Here is a 15,573-nt window from a genome sequence, read left to right on the forward strand (position 1 = left end):
AGCCAATTATAACTTTGTTGTGTTCCTTAAAGAGTTTTTCTTTTTACTTTTGAATACTTAAAGGTGCGGTTAGTGATAAAAAAAGGCCTTGAAAACAGATACCTTGAAAAACTCTAAAGCCCAATAATTAAATAAGATTACATTTTTCTGGCCCAGAAATGATCTCTGCCACTGTCCTTTGTTTTATGAAGGGAGAGCGGAAATGTCTCATCTTTCATTTCTGTTCTAATCTAAAAACTACATACCGCCCCTTTAAGGTCCTATTTTCGGATGCCCTCTGAAATGCATCATTTGTGATGCGAAAGTAGCTTTTTGAGATAATCATAGTAGTATGATTGTGTGTGTGTGTGTGTGTGCACAGAAGCGGCGCTGATTCAGCTGGAGGCTGGGAATCAGGCTCTCAAAGCCATCTTCAACAGCAAACTTGTTGGGAAAGGCAAATACCTGACCGAGCAAATTCAACCCCACAGCACAGGTACCTACACACACGTGTACACAGTCTCTAATAAAGCCATAATAAAACATGTACAACACGCAAAAGTCCTTATTCCTGTCCTCAGATGACTACAGGATCCTCGTAGACATGCGCTGGAACAAACAGTACCTGGACATCTTGGCTAACACCTGTAACTTTGAGGATGAGGAGCGATGTATGGAGTTTATGGAGGCTCTGTATGCTGTCGCCAACAGGTTCGTTTCTAGCTTTGTATATATTTAGATGGAATGAGAAAACACAGATCTAATCGTAAGCTTTGAACAGCCTGAATTTGAGTAGAAGAATAATTTTTTTTTCCTCTATAATTTTTCAGGATCATAATATTGATGGACCGAGAGGAGAGAGCAGCTATATGCAACAACACAGGAAATGCATCAGCCAGTAACAGCGCTCTAAGACTGGCCACTGCCTTTTCTAAAGGTACTTCAGTACAAGCTTAATTAAAGAAAAACAAAGTTTTCCATATTTCCATTGTATTAGCATCAGTATTAACATATTAGTGCTTAAAGCGTTGGTCTATCGAAGCCACTGCTGGGCTCCTGAGCAAGGCCCTTAAAGGTGGGGTCTCCGATGTTTGAAAGCCAACGTCCAGATATAAAATCACCAAAACAAACACGCCCCTAACCCAAATGGATCCCACCCCTGTATCGATAGCTCCGCCCACACATACATACGTAACCCAGGCAACTACTGGAAAGAAATGTGTCTTTATCATAGCTGAAGGGAAGAACAATACGACTGCAGATAAACAAACAAGCAAAAATGACACACAAGCATAATCATGTAAAGGACAAAGGCATATATTAGTTCTGTGTAACAAAACAAAACCAACGTTACTCACCTATCGAGAAGGAAAAAAGCGCCTCGGCGTCTTAAGTAAAGTTGGTCACATGTTTCCCGAGTCAATACTTTCTGCTAATGCACACTGAGCACTTTCGCCACCCATATTGACAAGACACACCCCTTTCTGCTCATTGGCTACACGTTAGTTTTTTATTTGTTTTGTTTTTCGGTCCAACCTTTAACCCTCGAAGTGCTCGGTTGTGTAACGTAAGTCGCTCTGGATTTAGGGCGTCTGCCTATTTACCATAAATGTAAATGGTAAAATCTAATATCTCTTAATGCTGTTTAAGTTGTACAAATGAATTTACTGTTTGAAATACTGTTTCTTCAGTGCACACACCATCTAAACACGACTGCTCCAAATAACAAGGATCTTTATCCAGTTTTCAGTTCAACAATCCGGATTCAATTATTTACTTATTTTTTCGGCTTTTACGCTCTGCTTTGTGTTTCTAAAGGAACGGTAGATATCGCACAGTTACCCCATCCGGTCCTGGTGCACCTGCGCTCTTTCTTTGACCTGTGGGACTCCTTCGTGCTGCAGGCCGTACAGACAGACCAGCCGAACATTTCAGACCACCTTATGTTTGAGGTGAGAGACTCTTTCCTCTCTTTCTCCCTCTTTACACACACACTCACACACACAGCGTGCTCACCTTGGCATACAGTGCTGGAACGTTAATATTATTTTGCCTGTACTAAGATTCCACAAATCCGTCGTTGTGTGTGTGAGTGTGTGTGTGTGTGAGTGTGTGTGTGAGTGTGAGTGTGTGTGTGAGTGTGTGTGTGAGTGTGTGTGTGAGTGTGTGTGTGAGTGTGTGTGTGAGTGTGTGTGTGTGAGTGTGTGTGAGTGTGTGTGAGTGTGTGTGAGTGTGTGTGAGTGTGTGAGTGTGTGTGAGTGTGTGAGTGTGTGTGAGTGTGTGTGTGAGTGTGTGTGTGAGTGTGTGTGTGAGTGTGTGTGTGAGTGTGTGTGTGAGTGTGTGTGTGAGTGTGTGTGTGTGTGAGTGTGTGTGTGAGTGTGTGTGAGTGAGTGTGTGAGTGAGTGTGTGTGAGTGTGTGTGTGAGTGTGTGTGTGAGTGTGTGTGTGAGTGAGTGAGTGTGTGAGTGAGTGTGTGAGTGAGTGTGTGAGTGAGTGTGTGAGTGAGTGTGTGAGTGAGTGAGTGTGTGAGTGAGTGAGTGTGTGAGTGAGTGAGTGTGAGTGAGTGAGTGTGAGTGAGTGTGAGTGAGTGAGTGTGTGAGTGTGTGAGTGTGTGAGTGTGTGAGTGTGTGAGTGAGTGAGTGAGTGAGTGAGTGAGTGAGTGAGTGAGTGAGTGAGTGAGTGAGTGAGTGAGTGTGTGAGAGTGAGTGAGTGTGTGAGAGTGAGTGTGTGTTTACTAGCAGGTTAAAACTCTTATGTTATGGTTTGTGCAGATTCTGCAGCTGCTCCAGTGGAGGGACCATTTCTGGAACGTGTGTAACTCCTTGCCAGCGGACAGCCGTGGCATCTGTGTGCTCTCTCTGCACTGGCAGTGGGTCCACAAACACCTGGTACTACGGCTACCCCAGCTCCTGATGGGCGACGGAGACTACGAGTGAGAATTTAATTATAATGGCACTCTGTTGGAGGCTGCCTTATTTTTATTTATTTATTGAGCAAATCTCTTTTTAAAAAAAAAAAAACGAATCATCGTGTGTATTGCAGAGGGCAGCAAGAGCTACAAACCATCTCCACCACGATCCAGAATACACTCTCAAGCTCAGTGTCAGTTGCGCTGGCACTAAAGAGCATTCAGAAAACTCTGGGCAAGCCTCTTCCATTTAAGGTACGGAATGTGAGGTAACTTTGTTAAATAAACTACGTGACCGTGAAAGTGACGGATGTGCCGTTTTTTTGCAGTTGGAGAGCGTGGCCGAATGCTCCGCCCATCTCCGCCTCTTCAGCAAGGCTCTCGATGTCAGGGACTTGTGCCTGAGTGACAGAACCCCGTCGCTGTGGAAACAGGGAGTGGCCCGCCTCCGGGGCGTCGCCATGAGAATAGACTGCAAGGAAGCGCTTCTGGAAGGCTGGGGTCTGGTCCTGCAGGCTAACCTTCTTCTCGATCCGATGAGTACCGGTAAGTCCTTTGGGTGTGTTATTTAATTTGAACTTTTGCACATTGCATTTGATTTCTAAAAGTCTGGAACTTTCAGGTGTGCTGGAGAGATTACGTACGTGTGTGAATCAGCAGCAGGGACACATGGCCTCCTGCGGACTGCTGGGTTCACTCTCTGAAGCTGAGAATGAGGAGGACGTGTGCGACGGCGCAGGTCCAGACCGCGAGCTGTTACTGAGGCTGGCTCGCAGGGCTCAGCTCTGGCCTGTGCTGGAGGAACTCGCTATCCTCAACCAGATGAAAGTGACCGCAGATCTCCTACACCAGTCCGTCACACACAGGTATGATGTGAGATTCCAGTTTAGTTTGGGCTTTAATATTCCACCTGATGTTTACGATCGGTGCGTCTTAGCCCTGGTCTCTTGTTTCATTACATTGTGTAATTTATGTACGGCGTTTCTGCCTCACCGTTTGTTCCACAGAGGGAGTAAAATTGAGGAGGAAGATCTACAAAGATCCTTGTCCAACCACCTGCGCTTCTGCATGCAGTCCACGCCAATGAACATCCGTCTGCTTCAGCCACTCTGGTTCCTCCTCAACACAAAGCGGGTGTGCACAAATGACTTCTGCGTAATTTACTGCCACTTTTATATAATGCGTAAGAGATTACATTAATGCTGTTAATATTCTATTCCCGATGACCTCGCTTTCTTCAGCCTGTAGAGGAGCTGCCATTAGTGTGGTGTGAGCTGCTTTCCGAGACACTGGCAGCGCTCTGGAGTGGCAGTGTGACCACAGATCCTGAGCGCTGGCTGAAATGGAGCCCTCTGAATCCAGACGAAGAGACAAAGAAGAGCTTCCGATCGCTACTGGGGCCCTCGGATACGGTGTGTGTGTGTGTGTGTGTGTGTGTGTGTGGTGGTGGGGGGCTGCTGTCATTTACTTATTTTACTTGTATTTATTTTTCAAAACACTTGGTTGCGTTTGCTATAGAAGTGTCGTAACGTCTTATACGCAGGGTCCAGGCATGCTGAGCCGAGCCGTGTGGTCCAGATGCGTGCTGGGAGTTTTGAGCAGCAGCGAAGTGGGCGGGCGTTGGGACCCATCAGGCTCCTCCTTCCTGACGTCATCACGGGTGACGCTGGGCGAGTGGAGAGAGAGGATCGGGCAGCTCCAGGATCTCAGCGCCGTGCTGTGGGACAACCTGGCCATGTCCGAACTCGCCGACTTCAGGTAGAAACGTGTACATTTATTTTTAAATATCATTTGGAAAATATCTTCTCAATAATTTCTAAGAAGGTTTTGTGTATGACGAATATCTTTATTCCTTCTCTGTAGATTAACAGACCGCAGGTTGCAGGGCCTGGTGTTGTGCCGTCAGTTGCACGCTCTCTCTGACCTGCTGTCTCCAGGGTTACAGGAGAGCTATGCGGAATCCTGCGATGCGCTCATTGAAGGCGAGGACCCCATCGGAGCAGCGAAGGGCATTCAGGTCGCCCTCCGAGAAGGCCTGCCTGAAAACCTTCTCCCAGAAGGCTTCCTGGAGACATTAGTGACTTGCTTAACCCAGTTCTCCCATAACCGGGCGTGTGATACAGTCCAGCTGGCCCGGTCTGGGGTATTCTGGGTAAACATGGGCCTGCTGCAGATACAAGTTTGGGTTCCGCAGACAATATTTGACCCGGCAGTAAAGAGGGCTTACAAACTCAAATACGCACAAGATGAGGTGAGTCAAGCTTAACAGCCTTTTACAAAAGATACCCCAACCTCGTTTATTTAGTCTGTCTAAATAGGAGTTTATTCTCCCTCAGCTTTCTTTACTTCAAGACGAATGGAATGGGCGGAGTCTGTCCTCGCAGCTGCTCACAGGGGTTCATCTTGAAGAGAGCAGCACCACCGACGTCTTCCAACATCCCAGAATCAGGTAGGATTCTACCTGAATCCTTTCAGGGTTTTAGAAACTGCATTATAAAACAATAGAATTAATCAAAATGGACTGATTGAAATAGTGTAAAATGTTTAATAACACTGATGATTTCTCTTTGAGTATCATTGTGTAACTTGTAATTTGGTGCCCTAAGTGTGTTTGTGCATCGTGTGTGTGTGGGGCAGGTACCTGTGGATCCGCATGCAGCAGGTTAAAGAACAGATCTGTGAGCTCGGGCGTAAACAGGCATGCCGGCCGGCCGAGCCGCAGTACGGACGCCTGTATCAGGAGCTCCAGCACTACCTGTGCAGCATTGGGCAGCCAGCAGCAGTGGGAGACCTGCTGTCACACCTGCTCAAGGCCCTGCAGGGCTCTGGCCCCAAATCCCGACCAGGCATCCAGGGCCTTTTAAAGGAAGAAGCCGTGTGGCAGGCATCCCAGCAGCGTTTCGCTCAGCGCCTGTCCGATGAGTACCCGCTGTACCCGGACGTCGTGGTGCCTTTACGCTCAGCTATTCTTCAGCTGCAGCACGGTATGCGTCTTCTGGCCTCGCAAGTGGCGTCTACGCTGACTGCACTGCCAGGTCTCCCGCGTCTCGTCTCTACGCTGCTGGCTTTTCCTGCACCGCCACTGACGTCTGCGCTAGAGCGCGCCCAATACCTGTGCTCTCGGACATGCATGGACACGCTTAGAGGACTGGGGAAGGTGCTTCCTGACTCTGAAGTGACCCGCGTGGTCCCAGAGCCTGTCACGTTACTGCTCAGCGCTCTGTTGTGCCTGCAAAGCCATGCAATAAGTGCAGGAGAGCTTGGGACAGAGGCACAAACTCTACTCCGACACGTGTGTCAAGTGAGTATGTGAGCTAATCCCAGAGAGAAATGATCTATTTTGAGATTTAACAAATACTTTTAAATGCTACAACACCAGAGTAATAATTGTTTTTTTTTTTTGTGGGTTGTTTTGGATGGCGTTTGTGTAAACATGCTTGCGTCTCCGTGCTCATTCAGGCATTGGTGAACGAGTGGGACGAGCAGGAGAGGAGAGCAAGGGAGAAAGAGCAGAAGGAGGCCAGTTTGTATCGTAGTCGCTCTAAACTACACGGAGGAGGTCTTAGTGAGGAGCAGCAGGAGGAACGCGACTTCAGGCGCTCCTTCCCCACCTACCACAAAGTGAGCAACACCTAGAACAACTCACTGTACATCACAACCTCCCTGATTCACTTGTGAACGAGTTACCTGCTGTTTAGCATCGAAATCAATAATAAATCGACCTTTTTTTTTTCTTTTTTTTTCAGGATTTTGCTGACGTCACCTCAGAACCCAGTCTGGAGCAGCCAATCATTATCGAGGATGATGAAGAATGTGATGGCGAAACAGAGTCCAAAGATAACAGTGTCTTCCAAGTGTCCAGCTGCCAGAACACCGTCGTTCAGGTGCATCAGAAACTGTGCCTGGGCTTCGCACAGTCACTGTGGTACCAGTCAAATCCCCCGAGCAACCGGAGCAAAGACCACCTGAGCGCTTTGGTCTCATCTTACCAGATCACTGCACCTTTAATAGCTCGCTTCTATCATCTAATGGGTAAGGAAATAACGTGGAGAGTATGGTCACAATCCGAAGGTCAGTTATATGTTGTCAGTGTCCTAACGCTGAGTTTCTGTATGCTTGTCTCTCACCAGACTGTGAACTGGACCCTCAGCTGACGGGATCCCAACTGCTGCTCAGCTCCGTGCTGCAGAACACGGTCCGTGGCTCCGGAGGTCCTGCGGGCCTCATCCTCCAGAACGAAGGACCGTACGACTTCTACCGGGAGCCAAATATGTGCCAGGCTCGGTTGTGCCTTCCTGCCATCCAGCAGCTGGCCCGTGCCGTTCGCCGGCGTCTAGAAGACTGGCCCGAACACCCGGCACTGGTGCAGGTGAGATGAGGATCTAAACAGAGAACGTACCGGATTGTTTGGTGTGCTTATTGATGCAATGTTATTTATGATGGTTCTCAGATCACTGTGGTGGTCGAGAGGATCCTGGGGTTCAGTCTGTCCAGCCCACTGGCCAAGTTCCTGAATGGGCTGGAGATCTTACTCAGCAAATCACAGGTGAGGACACGAGACGTTTGTAATGTATCTGACGACACACATGTAGAATCAATACGTTCATAATAGCAAACATGATCAACACACAAACGCACTCTGTTTGGTCTCATTTCTCTCTCTCTCTCTCTCTCTCTCTCTCTCTCTCTCTCTCTCTCTCTCTCTCTCTCTCTCTCTCTCTCTCTCCCCCCCCCCCCCCTTTCAGGACTGGGAGAATAACGCCAGTCGCTCTGTGTCTCTGAGGAACGAGCTGGAGCCCATCACACAGCTCATCATCCAGTGGAGGAAACTGGAGCTTAAGTATGTACAAAACATTCCCGTATCAATTCAGGACTTTTTTTTTGTACCCAGCAGACGATCTTGAATGAAATTGTAGTTTAGATCAATTGCTCTGATTTTCCTGCACATTTGGTCGTGTTCAGATTAGAGACACCGGTCTGGTTCGTTCATGTTCTATCCATCTTATCGACCAACTCTTTACTTTGGAATGATCTGTCAGCGCCACCCGATCACTACAGCATCGCTGATTTTAAGTTGGTGTGTGTTTGCAGTTGTTGGTCAAGCAGTCTGGATAACGCTTTGAGGCGTCACACAGAGAACTCCAACAAGCACTGGTTCTCCATCTACCAGCTGATCGAGAGAGATCTGCAGGAGAAAAGGACCGACAGCAAACCCGGTACAATTTCACAGTGTCTGTCTATCAGTTCACGTGGCTACAATTTTTTTTGTTTAATGCTATATCTTGAGTCTTCCAACTGAACCAGATTTATTTATTTCTTTCCTGTTTTTGTCATTTTGCCCTCAGACGTAAAGGACGGAGGTGTGAAGGAGTTGCCCCTGCCCTCGGTTTCATCCACACTGCAGGGCTTTATGGAGGGATCCACGCTGGGTGAATTTCACACACGCCTGTCCATGCTGCTTGCCTTCCACTGCCATGTACTATTGGCTCCCAAACAAGACGGTCACGGTGAGCGACTGCTTCCTTCCTGCTTGTTCTTCATTTAGCCCAGGGTTAACAATCAGTCCTGGCTTAAAGGTGCGGTGCACGATGTTTGAGAAACGCTTCAGAAAACCGAGTCGGGCCGACTAACAAAACAAACGTGTAGCCAATGAGCAGAAAGGGGCGTGTCTTGTCAATATGCGGCGGAGAGAGTGTGAATCGGAGCTAAACCTTTCACAGTACAACACACAGTACTACAAACACACATCTGTATTACCATAGTATTACTCATTGTGTTCATTTACTGATAAAAATATCCCCTCGGCCAGCCGCCCCAGCAGGTTCCGCCATGATAGTTGCCTGGGTTACGTATGTATGTGTGGGGCGGAGCTATAAAACAGGGGTGACACCCATATGGGTTAGGGGCGTGTTTGTTTAGGTGATTTCAAATGTCAACATCGGCTTTCAAACATCGTGCACCGCACCTTTAATAATGATTGGATAAATACAACACGACTCCGCTTTAAATAACGGCATGTTTCACATCAATGAGGTCAAACGTCGGCGTGTAAATTCTTGTAATTTTACTATTTGCCTCAAACGCCAACATCCAAGGTTTCTGTATCTGTTCGACGCCGAACAGATACAGTGTTCAGTCGCCGATCGCTTGTCCACGCGCTGTGTGTAAAACATGACCTAACCTAGAGATGTTTACGGTTCATGTGATCAATTTGAGGTACTTCGTTCACATTTCATACGACCGCTGGCTAAAAACTCCACGTTTTTCTCTCTCTCAGCCTCGCTGTGTAGTTTGCTGTGGAACCTACACCAGTATTACACCCAGTTCTCTGACAGCGTCCAGGCCAGAATCACGCAGCTCAGAGCCCCCGTCGAAAAAGAGCTCAAGGCAAGTCAAGATTAAATAAACCGTTTTTTAACCGCTGTACTGTGGGAAAACCTATTAATCATTAAAGAAAGTTTTTTTTTCTTTTACATTAAAGATATTGCTATTGCTTCAGTTTTACTGCATTAAACAGGAGACTTGTTTTTTTTCTTTGTATGCAGGACTTTGTGAAGATCTCCAAGTGGAATGATGTCAGCTTTTGGGCTATTAAACAGTCTGTGGAAAAAACACACAGGTGAGGAAACCCAAAAAACCTCAAGTTTAGGATTTAGTTTAGACAAATCCATTGTTTTCATTTAGTTTCTGCTGCAGGTGACGGAGCAACAGAAACACTTTCCACCTTTTAAATAAGAAAGTAAATAGAATTGTGTAAAAACTACACAATAAACCGTTTATTCTTACATTTTGTTTGTTATTTGTCAATTTTTCTGGGGAATCAAAAGCTGGTGTATTCCAGTACTATATATGTAGTAATATATGTTCAGTTTTTAAAAAAAAAAAAATATAACGATGCTCTCAGGACTTTGTTCAAGTTCGTGAGGAAGTTCGAGGCGGCGTTGGCCGAGCCGTGCGCTTCCTGGCTGGTGGAGCCAAAAAGCACCACAGACAACATGGACGTCGTGGACATTCGACCAGAAGACACACCACTGCACCAGCTCCACCGCACACTCAAGAGCGCCCTCCCCGGACGGGGCAGAGACCAACAGGTGGGACGTCGTGCGATACAAGATTTTAGATTTGTGGGTTATTTGCCTGCTCAAAAAGAACGACGTTTTGATGACCGGTTTGGTTTCAGAGCGACGGTCTCGAGGAGGTCACTCGTAGCAAGGAGCCGACGTCACTGCAGGCTCGTCTACCCACGCTCACGAAGAAGATGAGGAAGATGTGCGTGCAGATGGTGAAGAAAACTCCTCTGCCTGAGCTGTCAGAGGACCTCGACCAGTTTACAGGTAAAGTTCTGACAACTGGATGGAGTTTTTCATTCATGAGCCAGTGAAAGGTTATTGTAGGTGGTCCTTTGTTCATCCTGCTGTGTGTTCGTGTGTGTAGCGGAGATCATCGGCAACGTTCAGGCGCTGCAGAGTCTGACAGTGGACCGCTCTCTGGAGCAAGAGAGGCAGAAAGCCGAAGCGAAACACATCCTGCTGCAGAAACAGCGAGCTTTGGCCGACCTCTTTAAGATGCTGGCGCAGATCGGTCAGTGCTGCAGTAAACTTATGTTATTATGTTAGATTCACATCATTATGATCCTGACACATGTAAACTTTCTCTCATTTTTTAAAAGGTCTCTCATATCGCAAAGGCCTGATGTGGAGTCGTACAGCAGATCCGGAAGAACCGCTCTTTTTGCAGCCGGTGGAGATGAGAACCACTTTGGCTGCTCTGAGAACGCAGGAATCCACAGAAAACATGTACGTTCTCTGGATGTGCTTTCCTGCTGCGGCAGCTCCCTCATCGATATTACCGTCTATGGTGATTTTTATACTGTCATTTATTCTGAAATGAAAAATTCACTTTGTACATTTTTTCCCCTCCTCCTTCTAGTCTGTTCGGTCAGATGACTGGCGCCTGGGACGGCTGTCAGAAATATTTCTACCGCTCCTGGGCCAGACGGAACGCCATGCAAGCTGCAATGCAGGCCGCCGTAAAGGTTTGCAAAAAAAATTTTCGGATGTTTTGATAAATAATTCCAGTCGGCAAATTCCAGATGCATTCAAGGACCATCCGACGTACATTTAGTGGCATTTAGTCCTGTTAAAATAAAGTTCACAGAGAGCTGAAATGCCATAATAACATTTACACAGTGAGAGTGTGTACTAGGCTAGACCTGTTAAACTGCTGCTCTTATTTGTCTTCATTTATGGATTTGGCTTCATGTCATACGTTAAATAAAAATTGTCTGTCTTTTTTTTTTTTTTTTTTTTTTTTTTAAGCAAATACCATTGTTGCTTAATTACTACATTTAAAAGATGAGCAAAGGTACAAGCTGTGTGTGTGTGTGTGTGTGTGTGTGTGTGTGTGTGTGTGTAGGAACTCGGTCTGGGTAACATGGAGCGATGCCGAGGCTTCTCCTCTCACCTGTTCAAGCTGCTGCTCAGGCAAAGGCGTCGACTTGCCAAAATAACCGAACGCTTCTCTGATCTCAGGTACGTTTGTCGTCGGACGTGTTACATAGAGTCATTTTCGTTCAGGTCTTTTTTTATTCTCACTGCACATTTCCTACTTCTCCTCCTTTAAACCCTGCAGAAGATTGATTAACACCATACAGGATGTCCGATCTCAGATGACGTCAGGAGAACAAGAGAGCATCCTCCCTCCTCAGGACTCTCTGAGCGGCTGGGTGGCGAAGGCGAGGACTCTGGCGCAGCAGTGCTGCGTGGCTCTGCAGCAGATCTCCTGGGTGTTACACTGCTGTCCCGAGGGCTCGCCTGCAACCCTGTGCCAGTCCGGCGAGGGCGGGCAGGGCGAGGCCACGCTGAGCCACCCCACACCTCTGTCGGCTCACCTCCAACCTCAGGCGTGTCTAATGAGGCGTGGTGAGACCAGCTGGGTGGAGGCTGTGAAGAGCGTAGAGGCTTTACAGAGTGAGGGCACACAGCTGAAGGACAGGCTTAATGCCCTGGGTCACGAATCCACCCAGAAAGTGATCCAAACCAGGTTAGACTCCGAACTGTTATATATGTTGCATCTAAAGTGTCGTGTAACGTTGACAAAACCGGAGCTTTTATGCATTTCTTCACTAATCGCTTTTGTTTTTGTTTGTTTTTTCTCTTCCCCAGGAGACATTTAGAGGAGTGCAGCTCATGTGTGCATGGACTGGGGGAGCTGGTGGACAGGATGGCGTCTGTGGAGAGCCTTTTTAACCTCGACGGCGGCGTCATGCCTCATTCACAGCCGTGTCTGACGCGAGGTCTACGTGCCATCAAGACCGAGGTGGACACCTGCGTCAGGGAGTTCACTGCCTGGAAATCACGACCACTACCACACAGAACATCATCCAAGCGTGAGCCTCTTAGAACCTGCTAGAACTTGCGGAACAGCGCTCATCGGACCAGAGAAATGTTCTGAACAACCATGTCGATGTTGATCATTTTACCGGTTCTTCTCTGTTTCCACCGCAGGTTCTGCCACGGCGTTTCGGGCCGAGTTCTCAGAACAGCTGGAGAGAACCATAAATACGGTTCTTTGTGCCGTACAGGGTCTGGTGAAGAGGAGAGAACGAGAGACAGAGGAAGAGCAGCCAGAAGACAGCAGGAAAGGTGTGCACTCGTGACCAAACCGTACACAAGCTACCAAATTGTATACTCGGTTCCAGAGATGACAAAAAAAGACCTTTTAAAATTAGGTTTTCTGTTATTTGAATGAAATAGATTAATGTTGGAATAGAAAGAATTCCTGCACACACTCTGGATCTGTGTGTTTTTGTTGCAGAGAGCGACTCCGAAGCAGCCGAAGAGCTTCTGAAGCCAGGACACCTGAGCCGCTTACTAGAGGAGGACCTGAGTGGAGACGTGTCATGTCTCTCCCTGGCTGAGGTCACTGGGGTCACAGAGAGGTTGCTGGAGAGGCTGCGATCCTTCAGAGACACGTGTTCATCACGGCACTTAAAGGTGGGGTCTCCGTTGTTTGAGAAATGCTTCAGAAAACTGAGTCGGGACGACAAACTAAACAAAAATCAAAACAAACGTGTAGCCAATGAGCAGAAAGGGGCGTGTCTTGTCAATGTGGGCGGAGAGAGTGTTCAGTGCGCATGTGTGACATTAGCAGAAAGTGGTTTTAACATTGACATGGAGGATAAAAACAAAGAAAGAAAGAGAAGAAAGACTTACGATAAGGTAAGAAGTAGGACGTGTTAATATAGGATCAGCTTTCCAGCGCTGGAGAGAACTGAAGGAGCAGGAAGTTGGTGCATATTCACAGATTGGAGTTTCCTGAGTCAATAACTCCTGAGCTAAACACTGTTACTACACAAATAACACCTCTTTTCTATCGTAGTAATGTAGAGACGCAGCTACAACCGTGTTTTGTGTAGTAACAGCGTTTAGCTCAGGAGTTATTGACTCAGGAAACTCCAATCTGTGAATATGTGACCAACTTTACTTAAGACGCCGAGGCGCTTTTTTCCTTCTCGATAGGTGAGTAACGTTGGTTTTGTTTTGTTACACAGAACTAATATATGTCTTTGTCCTTTACATGATTATGCTTGTGTGTCATTTTTGCTTGTTTGTTTATCTGCAATCGTATTGTTCTTCCCTTCAGCTATGATAAAGTCACATTTCTTTTTATTATTTGCCTGGGTTACGTATGTATGTGTGGGCGGAGCTATCAATACAGGGGTGGGACCCATTTGGGTTAGGGGCGTGTTTGTTTTGGTGATTTCAAATGTCAACATTGGCTTTCAAACATCGGAGGGGGTGGGCTTTACCTTCGTTCGATCTCTTACAGTCTGAATACAGCCTAAGGTCTGTGTGTGTGTTCGTGTGTGTGATGAGCAGGAGATGAAAGAGGCCTGCAGGGATCTGACTCGCCTGGAGCCTATGCTGTGTGTGTACTCCGAGCTGGTGCGCTGGTATATGGCGATGTGTATGGGAGCTCACCGAAGCACGGGCAAGCTGTTGTCTGTCCTCGCCAGCATCTTCACCGAACTCGCTCAGAAGGTAGCGTCAGGGAAATAAACCGTGCCTTTCTAATCGTAACGAATGCTGATACGAAATGAATTTGATCTTCAAGGACATCTCACTTTCTCTCAGGGATTTTGCCTGCCCCAGGAGTTACTGGGCGGAGGCGACGGAGAAGGATCTACAGAGTTCCATGACTACGAGGGCGGGGGGATCGGAGAGGGAGAGGGCGTCAAAGACGTCAGCGACAAGATCGAGAACGAAGATCAGGTAACGTTCGTTCAAATCCAAACGGAAATCGGTGAAATTTTTAAGCAAAGGACATAAATGACACAAATGTTTGGTTTCAGGTCGAAGACACGTTTCAGGAAGGACAGGAAAAGAATGAAGAGGAGCCTGACCAGCGAGAGATAAAAGACGAAGACGACGCCATCGAGATGTCGGAGGACTTTGACGGGAAAATGCACGACGGGGAGATGCGAGAATCAGGTGAACATCATTATTGCTGTTAACATTATTTACCAGTTACAGCGTCACGCATTTATAAGCATGTGATGATTTGTTGTTTTACATCCAGGTGATGAGGAAGACTCCGATAAAGATGAGGACGAGGAGCTGGATAAGAAGATGGGAGACCTGGGAGACGGACCATCCGACACCCTCGACGAAAGGATGTGGGGCGATGACGACGACGATGACGACCTGGACGGCAGTGACAAGGAGGAAGAGTCCGGGCCAGGAACGGACCAGGTAATGTCACGAGTTTGTGAATCCAGAAGAAGCTCAGATTAGAAGTCATTTTAACTGATTAGACGCTTCAGTGGAGTGTGTGTTTGGATTCTGCAGGGAGAGTCCGAGTTGGTTGCCAAAGACGACAACACAGAAGCCGGAGAGTCGAATAAAGACAAGAGAAACAAGGACAAAGACAATCCAATGGACGACGAAGACGAGAGAGAGAAAGTCCACGAACAGGTCGATGAGGTAAGTGTTTGTTGGTTTTGTTTTGTTTTTTTCACATCCACGTTGTTGGGTTTCCAGAAGATCCTGCACTCAGAAACAGCTTTCAGTCACCTTAAGTGATGTAACGTCTCTGTAACGTCTCGTATGTGCGTAGCGCGAGTTTGACGAGAACGAGGTGGACCCCTACCACGGAAAGCAGGAGCAGAAAGCTGAAGCAGAGGCCCTGGATCTTCCCGACGAGCTCAACCTGGATCAGGATGAACAGGCAGGACAGGATGAGGAAGGAGAGGGTGAAGGAGAGGGTTAGTGTGATGAAGAAGCAGTTGCTCACTTCACTAACACAGTGTGCACAGCATCTACACTGACGATGCACAAGGGGTTTAAAAGCGCACCGACGTATTCAGTATTTATTCAGTATTTTTTCTCCCGCTGTAGCCGAGAACCCGTACGACATCGAGGACAAACCCATGGAGGTGGACGAGGCCGAGGAAGAGGGAGGTGAAGAGAACAACGAAGGGATGACACAAGACCAGCCAGACACTCAAGATGCAGGAGAGGAACAGAAAGCAGAGGATGAGACGAATGGCGAGCAAAGAGACGGAGACAAAGACACTGAGACAGAGGAGCGAGGAGAAAATGAAGGAGATGAAGATGAGGAGGAGAAGGAGAAGGGCGATGAAAAAGGTAGAGAGGAGGACATGACTGTCCCTGCTGATGAGGGCCA

General features: G+C 47.4%; 1 protein-coding gene across 1 annotated transcript in view; it reads left to right on the top strand.

Annotated features, from left to right (window-relative positions):
• The window catches only part of mdn1 (midasin AAA ATPase 1), a 43,062-nt gene that overhangs the window by 21,100 nt on the left and 6,389 nt on the right, over positions 1–15,573 (top strand). Inside the window, exons 49-88 of the mRNA XM_060883515.1 lie at positions 362–475; positions 561–690; positions 810–916; positions 1,798–1,931; positions 2,750–2,910; positions 3,021–3,141; positions 3,216–3,432; positions 3,509–3,752; positions 3,894–4,020; positions 4,128–4,298; positions 4,430–4,644; positions 4,750–5,137; positions 5,223–5,335; positions 5,524–6,187; positions 6,346–6,507; positions 6,633–6,918; positions 7,017–7,255; positions 7,337–7,432; positions 7,632–7,726; positions 7,978–8,102; positions 8,232–8,393; positions 9,164–9,273; positions 9,432–9,505; positions 9,791–9,977; positions 10,067–10,220; positions 10,321–10,467; positions 10,556–10,682; positions 10,816–10,921; positions 11,302–11,417; positions 11,518–11,928; positions 12,051–12,274; positions 12,393–12,530; positions 12,703–12,881; positions 13,767–13,928; positions 14,022–14,159; positions 14,240–14,378; positions 14,467–14,639; positions 14,736–14,870; positions 15,004–15,151; positions 15,285–15,573. The exon at positions 15,285–15,573 is cut by the window's right edge and continues 10 nt beyond it. Coding sequence (XP_060739498.1) covers positions 362–475; positions 561–690; positions 810–916; positions 1,798–1,931; positions 2,750–2,910; positions 3,021–3,141; positions 3,216–3,432; positions 3,509–3,752; positions 3,894–4,020; positions 4,128–4,298; positions 4,430–4,644; positions 4,750–5,137; positions 5,223–5,335; positions 5,524–6,187; positions 6,346–6,507; positions 6,633–6,918; positions 7,017–7,255; positions 7,337–7,432; positions 7,632–7,726; positions 7,978–8,102; positions 8,232–8,393; positions 9,164–9,273; positions 9,432–9,505; positions 9,791–9,977; positions 10,067–10,220; positions 10,321–10,467; positions 10,556–10,682; positions 10,816–10,921; positions 11,302–11,417; positions 11,518–11,928; positions 12,051–12,274; positions 12,393–12,530; positions 12,703–12,881; positions 13,767–13,928; positions 14,022–14,159; positions 14,240–14,378; positions 14,467–14,639; positions 14,736–14,870; positions 15,004–15,151; positions 15,285–15,573 — 7,228 coding nt within the window. The remainder of the gene's footprint in view (positions 1–361; positions 476–560; positions 691–809; positions 917–1,797; positions 1,932–2,749; positions 2,911–3,020; positions 3,142–3,215; positions 3,433–3,508; positions 3,753–3,893; positions 4,021–4,127; positions 4,299–4,429; positions 4,645–4,749; positions 5,138–5,222; positions 5,336–5,523; positions 6,188–6,345; positions 6,508–6,632; positions 6,919–7,016; positions 7,256–7,336; positions 7,433–7,631; positions 7,727–7,977; positions 8,103–8,231; positions 8,394–9,163; positions 9,274–9,431; positions 9,506–9,790; positions 9,978–10,066; positions 10,221–10,320; positions 10,468–10,555; positions 10,683–10,815; positions 10,922–11,301; positions 11,418–11,517; positions 11,929–12,050; positions 12,275–12,392; positions 12,531–12,702; positions 12,882–13,766; positions 13,929–14,021; positions 14,160–14,239; positions 14,379–14,466; positions 14,640–14,735; positions 14,871–15,003; positions 15,152–15,284) is intronic.

The sequence above is a fragment of the Tachysurus vachellii genome, chromosome 12 (genome assembly GCF_030014155.1).
Source record: "Tachysurus vachellii isolate PV-2020 chromosome 12, HZAU_Pvac_v1, whole genome shotgun sequence".
Taxonomy (NCBI): Eukaryota; Metazoa; Chordata; class Actinopteri; order Siluriformes; family Bagridae; genus Tachysurus; species Tachysurus vachellii.